The sequence below is a fragment of the Nerophis ophidion genome, linkage group LG02 (assembly GCF_033978795.1).
Source record: "Nerophis ophidion isolate RoL-2023_Sa linkage group LG02, RoL_Noph_v1.0, whole genome shotgun sequence".
Taxonomy (NCBI): domain Eukaryota; kingdom Metazoa; phylum Chordata; class Actinopteri; order Syngnathiformes; family Syngnathidae; genus Nerophis; species Nerophis ophidion.
Window position 1 is genome coordinate 6,750 of NC_084612.1, and position 12,797 is coordinate 19,546.

The 12,797-nt window shown below is 48.3% G+C and overlaps 1 protein-coding gene across 1 annotated transcript; it reads right to left on the minus strand.

The window, feature by feature from the left end:
- Positions 1–3,158: 3,158 nt before the first annotated feature.
- On the minus strand, positions 3,159–11,297 carry LOC133535532 (RNA-binding protein MEX3B-like). The gene is made up of 4 exons (XM_061875447.1): positions 10,839–11,297; positions 9,593–10,069; positions 6,105–6,370; positions 3,159–6,030 (listed from the first exon to the last, which is right to left on the minus strand). The coding sequence occupies exons 2-4, from the start codon at positions 10,020–10,022 to the stop codon at positions 4,849–4,851; spliced, it is 1,878 nt and encodes a 625-aa protein (XP_061731431.1). The 5' UTR covers positions 10,023–10,069; positions 10,839–11,297; the 3' UTR covers positions 3,159–4,848.
- Positions 11,298–12,797: the final 1,500 nt, after the last annotated feature.

The window sequence follows — 12,797 nt, forward strand, 5'->3', positions numbered from 1 at the left end:
GCAAATACAGCATCTGCATCAACACGAGTGGGCAAATACAGCATCTGCACCAACACCAGTAGGCAAATACAGCATCTGCACCAACACGAGTGGGCAAATACAGCATCTGCATCAACACGAGTGGGCAAATACAGCATCTGCACCAACACGAGTAGGCAAATACAGCATCTGCACCAACACGAGTAGGCAAATACAGCATCTGCACCAACACGAGTGGGCAAATACAGCATCTGCACCAACACGAGTAGGCAAATACAGCATCTGCACCAACACGAGTAGGCAAATACAGCATCTGCATCAACACGAGTGGGCAAATACAGCATCTGCACCAACACGAGTAGGCAAATACAGCATCTGCACCAACACGAGTAGGCAAATACAGCATCTGCACCAACACGAGTGGGCAAATACAGCATCTGCACCAACACGAGTGGGCAAATACAGCATCTGCACCAACACGAGTAGGCAAATACAGCATCTGCACCAACACGAGTAGGCAAATACAGCATCTGCACCAACACGAGTGGGCAAATACAGCATCTGCACCAACACGAGTAGGCAAATACAGCATCTGCATCAACACGAGTGGGCAAATACAGCATCTGCATCAACACGAGTGGGCAAATACAGCATCTGCACCAACACGAGTAGGCAAATACAGCATCTGCATCAACACGAGTGGGCAAATACAGCATCTGCACCAACACGAGTAGGCAAATACAGCATCTGCACCAACACGAGTAGGCAAATACAGCATCTGCATCAACACGAGTGGGCAAATACAGCATCTGCACCAACACCAGTAGGCAAATACAGCATCTGCACCAACACGAGTAGGCAAATACAGCATCTGCACCAACACGAGTAGGCAAATACAGCATCTGCATCAACACGAGTGGGCAAATACAGCATCTGCACCAACACGAGTAGGCAAATACAGCATCTGCACCAACACGAGTAGGCAAATACAGCATCTGCACCAACACGAGTGGGCAAATACAGCATCTGCACCAACACGAGTGGGCAAATACAGCATCTGCACCAACACGAGTAGGCAAATACAGCATCTGCACCAACACGAGTGGGCAAATACAGCATCTGCACCAACACGAGTGGGCAAATACAGCATCTGCACCAACACGAGCGGGCAAATACAGCATCTGCACCAACACGAGTGGGCAAATACAGCATCTGCACCAACACGAGTGGGCAAATACAGCATCTGTGAATTCTCAGTGAATTATATTTATATAGTGAATTATATTTATATAGCGCTTTTCTCTTGTGACTCAAAGCGCTTTACATAGTGAAACCCAATATCTAAGTTACATTTAAACCAGTGTGGGTGGCACTGGGAGCAGGTGGGTAAAGTGTCTTGCCCAAGGACACAACGGCAGTGACTAGGATGGCGGAAGCGGGAATCGAACCTGCAACCCTCAAGTTGCTGGCACGGCCGCTCTACCAACCGAGCTATGCCGCACCAACACCAGTAGGCAAATACAGCATCTGCACCAACACCAGTAGGCAAATACAGCATCTGCACCAACACCAGTAGGCAAATACAGCATCTGCACCAACACCAGTAGGCAAATACAGCATCTGCACCAACACGAGTAGGCAAATACAGCATCTGCATCAACACGAGTGGGCAAATACAGCATCTGCACCAACACGAGTGGGCAAATACAGCATCTGCACCAACACGAGTAGGCAAATACAGCATCTGCACCAACACGAGTAGGCAAATACAGCATCTGCACCAACACGAGTGGGCAAATACAGCATCTGTGAATTCTCAGTGAATTATATTTATATAGTGAATTATATTTATATAGCGCTTTTCTCTTGTGACTCAAAGCGCTTTACATAGTGAAACCCAATATCTAAGTTACATTTAAACCAGTGTGGGTGGCACTGGGAGCAGGTGGGTAAAGTGTCTTGCCCAAGGACACAACGGCAGTGACTAGGATGGCGGAAGCGGGAATCGAACCTGCAACCCTCAAGTTGCTGGCACGGCCGCTCTACCAACCGAGCTATGCCGCACCAACACCAGTAGGCAAATACAGCATCTGCACCAACACCAGTAGGCAAATACAGCATCTGCACCAACACCAGTAGGCAAATACAGCATCTGCACCAACACCAGTAGGCAAATACAGCATCTGCACCAACACGAGTAGGCAAATACAGCATCTGCATCAACACGAGTGGGCAAATACAGCATCTGCACCAACACGAGTGGGCAAATACAGCATCTGCACCAACACGAGTAGGCAAATACAGCATCTGCACCAACACGAGTGGGCAAATACAGCATCTGCACCAACACGAGTGGGCAAATACAGCATCTGCACCAACACGAGTGGGCAAATACAGCATCTGCACCAACACGAGTAGGCAAATACAGCATCTGCACCAACACGAGTAGGCAAATACAGCATCTGCACCAACACGAGTGGGCAAATACAGCATCTGCACCAACACGAGTAGGCAAATACAGCATCTGCACCAACACGAGTAGGCAAATACAGCATCTGCACCAACACGAGTGGGCAAATACAGCATCTGCACCAACACGAGCGGGCAAATACAGCATCTGCACCAACACGAGTGGGCAAATACAGCATCTGCACCAACACGAGTGGGCAAATACAGCATCTGTGAATTCTCAGTGAATTATATTTATATAGTGAATTATATTTATATAGCGCTTTTCTCTTGTGACTCAAAGCGCTTTACATAGTGAAACCCAATATCTAAGTTACATTTAAACCAGTGTGGGTGGCACTGGGAGCAGGTGGGTAAAGTGTCTTGCCCAAGGACACAACGGCAGTGACTAGGATGGCGGAAGCGGGAATCGAACCTGCAACCCTCAAGTTGCTGGCACGGCCGCTCTACCAACCGAGCTATGCCGCACCAACACCAGTAGGCAAATACAGCATCTGCACCAACACCAGTAGGCAAATACAGCATCTGCACCAACACGAGTAGGCAAATACAGCATCTGCACCAACACCAGTAGGCAAATACAGCATCTGCACCAACACCAGTAGGCAAATACAGCATCTGCACCAACACCAGTAGGCAAATACAGCATCTGCACCAACACGAGCGGGCAAATCTGCACCATGAAGAAATAATGACAAGAAACAGGTTCATCATTTTACAGTAAAAAAATGGAACTAAAACCAAAGATTTTATTAAAGAAGCATAAAAAATAAAACTCTTGATACATTTCTCATAACCGTCAAACCAGCACAAATTATATGATTATACAATTTCCACGGCGTCTGGTTAAAAGGTCCATAAACTTTCAAATAAAATATATTTCAATTTTAAAAAATTTCTTCAATAATTTTTCTCATTTTGTTATAAATCGCCTATATGTAATACACAGGAAATAATGAAAAAGGAAACAAATAAAAATAAAAAATACATTTGAAGTAATAAAAAGGCTCACATTATTGTCTGGGATATTTAGGTAAGCAAATAAATTGTAAAAAATAAAAATGTGTAAAAAGTTTTTTGTCGTCTTTTTCTCTTTCAATGTTAAAAATGATCTAACGCCAGGTGGCTTGAAGACATGCAGGTGGGTAACTTACAAAGGATGAGAAAGTACAGGTGTGTCCACTAACTGGTAAAAAGATGATTGTTGAGGATATTTACACGCACGCGTCTGCTGACTGGACATTTTGGTTCAGCGTACAAAAAGAGAGTTAAAGCAATAAAGAAAATAGAGGAGTTTGCCCCCCCACTTCTCATTGGCCAGGTTCTCCTTACATCCCCCCTCTAATCAGCAAAAAGAAAAGGTCAGAGGTCGCTGCCTCAGGAAACCCTGTTTTCAAACCTTGAAGGAAGGCAATGGGGGAGGGGATCATTTGGCTAAAAAAATAAAAATCAGCAGACAAGCTGAAAAAACGGGTACCTTTTTTGTGTGTGACTGAAAAGTACATGACGCCAACATTCTCTCCACCTGCCTTCATCAACATTCTTGCTGGGTTTGGAACACGACGTGAGCGTGGAAGCCCTGGATGACGTAGCTGCCATTAAGGAGAAGTCCTCCAGCAGCGCCACCAGGAGGACAACAGGGGGCAGACACTTGGTGCGCTGCTGATGGCCGGGAAGGTGGCGCTGGACGCAGCCCAGCAGAGGTGGAAGACCAAAATAAAAGCAGTTTAGGTGAGTCGGGGGGGACTTCAGTGCAGGAAACAGAGTTCAGTGACACCCCCCCCCTCAGAATTATTGTATGGAACTTGTCCTCAAAGGCGACAGAAACAGGATGAAGATGACACTGAAGGAGCTCATGGAAGTAACAGACAGGAAGTGGGGGATCACGGCCTTCCTTTAAGCACGCCGTGGGGGGAGGGGCCGGCAGTAACCACACACACACATGGGGGGGGGTAAAGGGATTGTCAGCGGGCCGGGCGTCCACACCTGAGAGGCCAAGGAGAAAGAATGCTGCATTGTGCTGGCGTCTAACATTTGGCATGGCTTCATGGCTGAGGGGGCGTGGCCAAGTAGTCCGCGAGCGAGAGATGGGATCATGTGGTCATGAGGGGGCGGGGCTTGCACAGCACATGAAGAGAAAAGTAGAAAAAGGTGCAGGCCTCGTTTTGACAGCTTTGTCGAAAAATATCTGCTAAGTAGAAAAAGTGTGAAAAAGAAAGGCTGCGAAAAGAAGAAGCCTGAATGAAAGACGAGGGTCCCAAAATGAAAGACGAGGGTCCCAAAATGAAGGCCTGAAGAGCTAAGACACAAGTTTGAAGACCACCCCCAAAAGAACTCCTTAGCGTCATTATTATTATTATTATTATTATTATGATGATGATGGCATGACTGTCACTATTATTAAGAGAAGATGCGAATGCACTGAGTGGCGGGCGTGTGGCACACGGGGCACTCGGACTCTGCAGACTGGCAGATCTGGCCCGCACACTCCATGCAGAAGAGGTTGTGGCCGCAGGGCACCAGGGCGGCCGTCACCTCGCTCTCGAAACACACGAAGCAGTCCCTGTTGACGCCGCCCAGCCCCACCACGCCGGGCCCGCCTTTCAGTCGACTCAGCATCCCAGAGCTGAGGCCCACGCTGCCACCGCCGCCCTCGGAGTCGGTGGGCGAGCCCCCGGGCAGCGAGGAGGCCGAGCAGGATGAGTAGCCGGTAGAGGAGCCGCCAGAGCTGGAACTGGAGCCTCCGGAGAAGGATCCGCCCGCAGCGTTGCCGGACTGCAACCAGGAGAGCGTGCTGAGGGGGTCGCTTTGGGCGCGGCGGGCCAACGGGTGTTCCAGGGGGCCCGTGTCCTGAGGCAGCGTCGGGGACAAGCGTGGAGTGACGGCGCCCCCGCTGAGACCGCTGCTGTTACGACGTACGGGCTGCTGCTGCTGCGAGGCGCCACCAGACTTGGCGCCGTTGACGAAAGGCGCCCAGATGTTAGAAGCGCTGAATTCAAAGCCAAGTTCTTCTGAAGACGGGAGTCCCGGGGTGGAGTCGCCTCCGAAAGTAAAGCCGCCTCCGGCGCTGCTGGACCCTGTGCTGAAGGGACTGGTGGGACTCCCTCCCTCGTTGGCTTTGCGCCCCGCGCTGAAGTTGTCTGAGCTCATGGCGCTATTGTGCGTGTGGTAGGCCATCTTGCGGCCGCTGGAGTGATTGACAGACATGGGGGGGTTGGGAGGGGAAGAGGGCGGCGCGGGCGGAGGCGGTGCTGCGGAATGGTGGTGGGAGGCCCGGGACCACAAGGACGCTCCCAGGCCCGCGCTGAGGGAGCCCAGACCCTCCAGGCTGACGTCTGTGCCGTTGGTGTGGAAGTCGTTGTCCCCCTGAAGGTCCACAAAGGTTCCGGTTCTCAGCGTGATGTGGGTCTCGATCTCCTCCCTGGCCCGATCCACGTTCTCGGGCATGCCGGTCACTTCGAACACGGGATCCTTCTCTCGACTGGGCGTCACGATGTAGGTGTGGGTTTGCTGCTGGATGCGCTTGATGGTGGCTCCTTTTGGTCCCACAACCAAGCCCACCACTCTGTAGGGCACCCTCACCTGGACCAGGAGAAAACCAAGTTCAACATGATGGCGCAACACAGTACGGTGGCCCAGTGGACCCGTTCCAATACCTGAATGGTTGTTTGTCCAGGGAGGTGCGGGGGTCCGGGGAGCGAGCCTCCTCCCCCTCCTCCACCTCCTCCTCCTCCTGCGGGTCCTCCGGCTTTGCAGCGGGACGCCCGGATCATGGAGAAATGTTCAGCGGCAGAGACGATCTCCCGCTTGGCCATCTCCACATCCTCCCTGCGCCCGGTCACGATGAACACCGGCTCCTCCCCTCGGACGGGGGTCTTGATGTAAGTGTTGGTCTTGGCACGCAGCGCCTTGATCTTACAACCTGGGGGGGTGGAAGACGCACACAAAGGAAGGCTGGTCACACACCCTGCAGTTACACGCTCCACCTCTGGGGGGAGCACAAGATGACAACAATGCAAAAAGAAAACTGAGTGAAAATGTCGAAACTTTTATGTCAAAGTCACATTTACAAATATACCTGCTCAGTGGCCTAGTGGTTAGAGTGTCCGCCCTGAGATGGGGAGGTTGTGAGTTCAAACCCCGGCCGAGTCATACCAAAGACTATAAAAATGGGAGCCGTTACGTCCCTGCTTGGCACTCAGCATCAAGGCTTGGAATTGGGGGTTAAATCACCCAAATGATTCCCGGGTGCGGCCACCGCTGCTGCTCACTGCTCCCCTCACTTCCCAGCGGGTGATCAAGGTGATGGGTCAAATGCAGAGGACACATTTCACCACACCTAGTGTGTGTGTGTGTGACAATCATTGCTACTTTAACTTTAACTTAATAATAATGCTTACTTTTGCAAATACATTTGTTCCTCAACTTGCTGAGAGATTTGAAATATTTTGCTAGATTTTGGTATTGTTACTGTATTAAACCCATCCATCCATCTTCTTCCACTTATCCGAGGTCAGGTCGCGGGGGCAGCAGCCTAAGCAGAGATGCCCAGACTTCCCTCTCCCCAGCCACTTGGTCCAGGTCCTCTCGGGGGGATCCCGAGGCGTTCCCAGACCAGCCGGGAGACATAGTCTTCCCAATGTGTCCTGGGTCTTCCCCGTGACCTCCTACCAGTTGGACGTGCCCTAAAAACCTCCCTAGGGAGGCGTTCGGGTGGCATCCTGGCCAGATGCCTGAACCACCTCATCTGGCTCCTCTCCATGTGAAGGAGCAGCGGCTTTACTTTGAGTTCCTCCCGGATGGCAGAGCTTCTCACCCTATCTCTAAGGGAGAGACCCAAACTCATCTGGGCCGCTTGTACCCGTGATCTTCTCCTTTCGGTCATGACCATAGGTGAGGATGGGAACGTAGATCGACCGATAAATTGAGAGCTTTGCCTTCCGGCTCAGCTCCTTCTTCACCTCAACGGATTGATACAGCGTCCGCATTACTGAAGACGCCGCACCGATCCGCCTGTCCATCTCACCATCCACACTTACACCCCACTGGTGAACAAGACTCCCAGGTACTTGAACTCCTCCACTTGGGGCAGGGTCTCCTCCCCAACCCGGAGATGGCACTCCACCCTTTTCCGGGCGAGAACCATGGACTCGGACTTGGAGGTATTTGTACTTGTATTAAACCCCCTAAGACAAAAAGTCATTTAGAAAGGTGCCACGTTACGACCATCTGTTTTGCTTTGAAGAGGCAACAAGATTGTTTTAAACCTTTATCTATAAATTTCAACATTTATGAACAGTTGAGAAATAATAATCAAAGTAAGTACAAAAATTGCGCCAGGGGGTTGTTGTAAATTCAAAGTAACTAAAATAGAATGTGATATATATATATATATATATATATATATATATATATATATATATATATATATATAAACATATATTTTATGTATAAGAAACAAAGTGCAAAGCCACAGGCTCATTCAATTTCAGTATTTAACTTAAATGTAGAATACAGCATCATCGTTTTCACAGCTTTTTGTCTGTTAGAGGTAGAGAGTGTTTTAAGGAGGCAACTAGAATAATGTACTGTGCCTTTAAGCGATGACGCGTCACCCGGCGACCAATAGGAGGCGCGGAGTGTGATGTCATCTGGGAAGCAGAGAGCATGGCTTTTTCAAACAAAGAGAACAATGCTGGAAGACGCAGCCGCGGACGACAATAAAAAAAAAAAGCGCCAAGAGCCAGGAGAAGAGGTGTGTGACGGCGACGAGGAAAAGGAAGAACAAAGTTGGAAAGTGAAAAGCGTGAAAGCGGCGAGCGTAGACGAGCTTTGTTTGGGTGCAGGGCGGAACAACTGCGCCTGGCCGGGATGCAGCACAACAACACGCACTCACTCCACAGACCTTTAATCCACTCTTTCACCCATTTAGTCCACTCCTCCACTCATTTAGTCCACTCTTCCACTCATTTAGTCCACTCTTGCGCTGTTACGGTGCACAAAATGCTGGTTTAGCGCCATTTCCTTTGTTTGCTGCAGGCTGCAAGAGCGTCCAGACTGCCTTTGTCTGACCCCGCCCCTCCCCCGCCCGCCCAGCCAGTGTCCACAGTCTGCTCTAAATCGTTTTCAAATCACACATTCATGCAACGAATGTGACATTAAAAAAAATAAATAAAAAAACAGGAGCCTTTTTGAAAAAAAGAGGAAAAGTTGCAGCCAAACAAAGAAGCACCGTGCAGTCAAGAAAAAGAAGAATAAGACCCAATACGACAACAACAATTAGAAGAAGAAGACCCACCTTGAAGGTCCACAACAACAACAACAGTTAGAAGAAGAAGACCCACCTTGAAGGTCCACAACAACAACACCAATTAGAAGAAGAAGACCCACCTTGAAGGTCCACAACAACAACACCAATTAGAAGAAGAAGACCCACCTTGAAGGTCCACAACAACAACACCAATTAGAAGAAGAAGACCCACCTTGAAGGTCCACAACAACAACAACAGTTAGAAGAAGAAGACCCACCTTGAAGGTCCACAACAACAACAACAATTAGAAGAAGAAGACCCACCTTGTCGGCCCACAACAACAATTAGAAGAAGAAGACCCACCTTGAAGGCCCACAACAACAACAACAATTAGAAGAAGAAGACCCACCTTGAAGGTCTACAACAACAACAATTAGAAGAAGAAGACCCACCTTGTCGGCCCACAACAACAACAATTAGAAGAAGAAGACCCACCTTGAAGGTCTACAACAACAACAACAATTAGAAGAAGACCCACCCTGAAGGCCCACAACAACAACAACAATTAGAAGAAGAAGACCCACCTTGAAGGCCCACAACAACAACAATTAGAAGAAGACCCACCTTGAAGGCCCACAACAACAACAACAACAATTAGAAGAAGAAGACCCACCTTGAAGGTCTACAACAACAACAACAATTAGAAGAAGAAGACCCACCTTGAAGGCCCACAACAATAACAACAACAACAATTAGAAGAAAAAGACCCACCTTGAAGGTCTACAACAACAACAACAATTAGAAGAAGAAGACCCACCTTGTCGGCCCACAACAACAACAACAATTAGAAGAAGAAGACCCACAACAATAACAATTAGAAGAAGAAGACCCACCTTGTCGGCCCACGATCTCCGCCACATGTTCCGAGCTGGGCACCGGCACACACTCCGTCATGTTGACGCTTCTCTTCCTGCTCTGCTCCCCATGGAGCAGGGCGTGCGAGCCAGACATGTGGTAGCCGCCCGAGCCGTAGTACTCCGGCGACGGGGAGCAGGATGCGGGCGAGTCCCGGGAGCCGCCGGGGTGGTCGAGCATCTGAAGATCCACGTAAGCCTCTGAGCCGGGCGCCTGGCTGCCGTCCACGCAGTCCACCTTCTCCAGGGCCATGAGTGACAGCTGGTCCAGGGCGAAGCGCAGCACCTCCTGGTGGTCCTCGTCCCGGGACTCCTGCTCGCTTTCCCGGGGCAGAGCGAGCCCGTTGTGCTGGCTGCTGATCACCACGTCGTGCTCCATAATCTCGGGGTGGAATAAAGGGCTCGGCATCGTGGATCTCACATCAGATCACGGACGGCCGCCGTGTGTGGACTGACCTGGAAAAGGTGGAAGAAAGAGTGGATAAAGAATAAGAATAAAAATTAAAAAAAAGAGGAAAGACAGAGTTGAATAAGGATAAAAATAAAAATAAAAAAAGAAAGACGAAAGAAAGAGAGTTGAATAAGAACACAAAAGGATGGTTAATAATAAAAAGGATGATTAAGATTAAAAAGGAAGAATAAAAAGAGGGATGAATAAGAATAAAAAGGATGATTAAGAACAAAAAGAGGGATGAATAAGAATAAAAATAATGATTAAGAATAAAAAGGATTAAGAATAAAAACAGGGATGAATAAGAACAAAAAGAGGGGTGATGAAGAACAAAAACAGGGATGATTAAGAACAAAAAGAGGGATGAATTAGAACAAAAAGAGGGATGAATAAGAACAAAAAGAGGGATGAATAAGAACAAAAAGAGGGATGATTAGGAATAAAAGAAGGATGAGCTGAGGGTTGCTTTGTCTGACAAGTCCACACTTTAACAAACTGCCTTCACACGCCAAAACAAGCGCGTCCATCCACGCACACGACAAGACTTACGTGTCGGTAACCTCCGCTCACTTTCATAGAAAAAGCCAAAGAAAAAGCCAAAGCAAAAGAGGAGGAAAAGTAAGAAGTACCGCTGTTAGCATGTTAGCATGCTAACAGTCACGTTGCGACTCTTTGTTTGGGAGCAGCTAAGCTAAGCTAAGCTAGCCGCCTTAGCTCCGGGGACTCCTTTAAAAAGCACATTGGGGTTTTTTTCAAACATTTACGTCAACTTACCTGATGGCGACTCGGTGGACTCACGCCGACTTGTTGTGGGAAAGAGAAGAAGGAGAAGCCGGGAAGAGGAGCGCCGCCTTTGTGCAGCTAGCACTTAGCAGCTAGCACTTAGCCGCCTAGCAGCAGAAGAGAAAGGCTGAGGGGGAAAAATGTTGAGGAATACGCGGACTTAGTCTTAGTCTTAGTCTCAGTCTCATCTCCCTCCAACATGGACCTTGACGAGTGTCCACCAAGTCTGTCTGCTGCTGCTGCCTGCTGTGACCTCACTTCTCTCCGCCACGCTCCTCCCCGCCTTTGTCTCGCCAGGCGCACGCCGCTCCGTCTCCTCTTCTCTCCTCCTCTCCTTGTCTCCTTCTCTCCTTGTCTCCTCCTCCTCTTCTTCTCCCCTTGTCTCCCGCACACTGTGACGTCACCCGACACACAACAATGGCTTGCAAGGCCACATGCGGGGATGGGGAGCGCGGCTACTGTCGTTGTGTCTGTCAACAACACATCAGGGACTTCTGCTTCTCATGCGCTGCAAATACTCTGCACAACACACTCATCCACACATCATACACAACACACAGAAGCAGAAATCATAAACACACACATCCAGAAACCATACACAACACACAGAAGCAGAAATCATAAACACACACATCCACACCACACACAAATCCAGAAATCATACACAACACTCTCATCCACAAATCATACGGAACAACACTCATCCACAATTCATACACAACACACAGAAGCAGAAATCATAAACACACACATCCACAACACACAGAAGCAGAAATCATAAACACACACATCCAGAAATCATACACAACACTCATCCACAAATCATACACAACACAGAAGCAGAAATCATAAACACACATCCACAAATCATACACAACACACAGAAGCAGAAATCATAAACACACACATCCACAAATCATACACAAGACACAGAAGCAGAAATCATAAACACACACATCCAGAAATCATACACAACACACAGAAGCAGAATTTGTCTTGATTGTGTTGATTATAGTAGAAGCATTTAAGTCTCACCTTAAAACTCATTTGTATACTCCAGCCTTTAAATAGATCTCCCTTTTTAGACCAGTTGATCTGCCGTTTCTTTTCTTTTTCTCCTATGTCCCCTCCTCCCTTGTGGAGGGGGTCCGGTCTGATGGCCATGGATGAAGTACTGGCTGTCCAGAGTCAGGACCCAGGATGGACCGCTCGCCTGTGTATGGGTTGGGGACATCTCTACACTGCTGATCTGACTCCGCTTGGGATGGTTTCTTGTGGACGGGACTCTCGCTGCTGTGTTGGATCCACTATGGATTGAACTTTCACAGTATCATGTTAGACCCGCTCCTCATCCATTGCTTTCTGTCCCCTACTGGGGGGGGAGGGGTGCCCACATTTGTGGTCCTCTCCAAGGTTCTCATAGTCAGCATTGTCACAGACATCCCACTGAGTGTGAGTTTTCCTTGCCCTTTTGTGGGTTCTTCCAAGGATGTCGTAGTGGTTTGTGCAGTCCTTTGTGATTTAGGGCTATATAAATAAACATTGATTGATTATAGACTTTATGCTAAGCATTGCTTTCGTCTTTTATCACAAGCAGCATTGATGGAACATGTAAACAAATGAGGATATTTGATTATCAATATTGGAAAATCATTTACAATGACATATTTTTTGCTCCATATATTCTTTATTTGAATAAGTTGCTAATAATGATATATTCTGCGTTCATTAGGCAATGTTTTTGTCAGAAACCATCACAAATATTGGAATTGTGCAGTTAAAGGGACTTTGTTAGGAGTGTTGGAAATAAAGCAAAAAGCAATACTGTCATGTGGTCTAAAATGCACAACCTTGAGATGCAAAAAAATGCACAACCTTGAGATGCAAAAAAGCACAAATGACATCAATGATATATTCTGCGTTCATTAGGCAATGTTTTTGTCAGAAACC

Coding starts and splice junctions, on each gene's coding strand:
- LOC133535532 (XM_061875447.1), bottom strand. CDS start 10,022: ATGCCGAGCCCTTTATTCCACCCCGAGATTATGGAGCACGACGTGGTG. Junction 6,371..9,592: donor GGAGATCGTGGGCCGACAAG/GTGGGTCTTCTT, acceptor CCACCCCCCCAG/GTTGTAAGATCAAGGCGCTG. Junction 6,031..6,104: donor CTGGACAAACAACCATTCAG/GTATTGGAACGG, acceptor CTCCTGGTCCAG/GTGAGGGTGCCCTACAGAGT.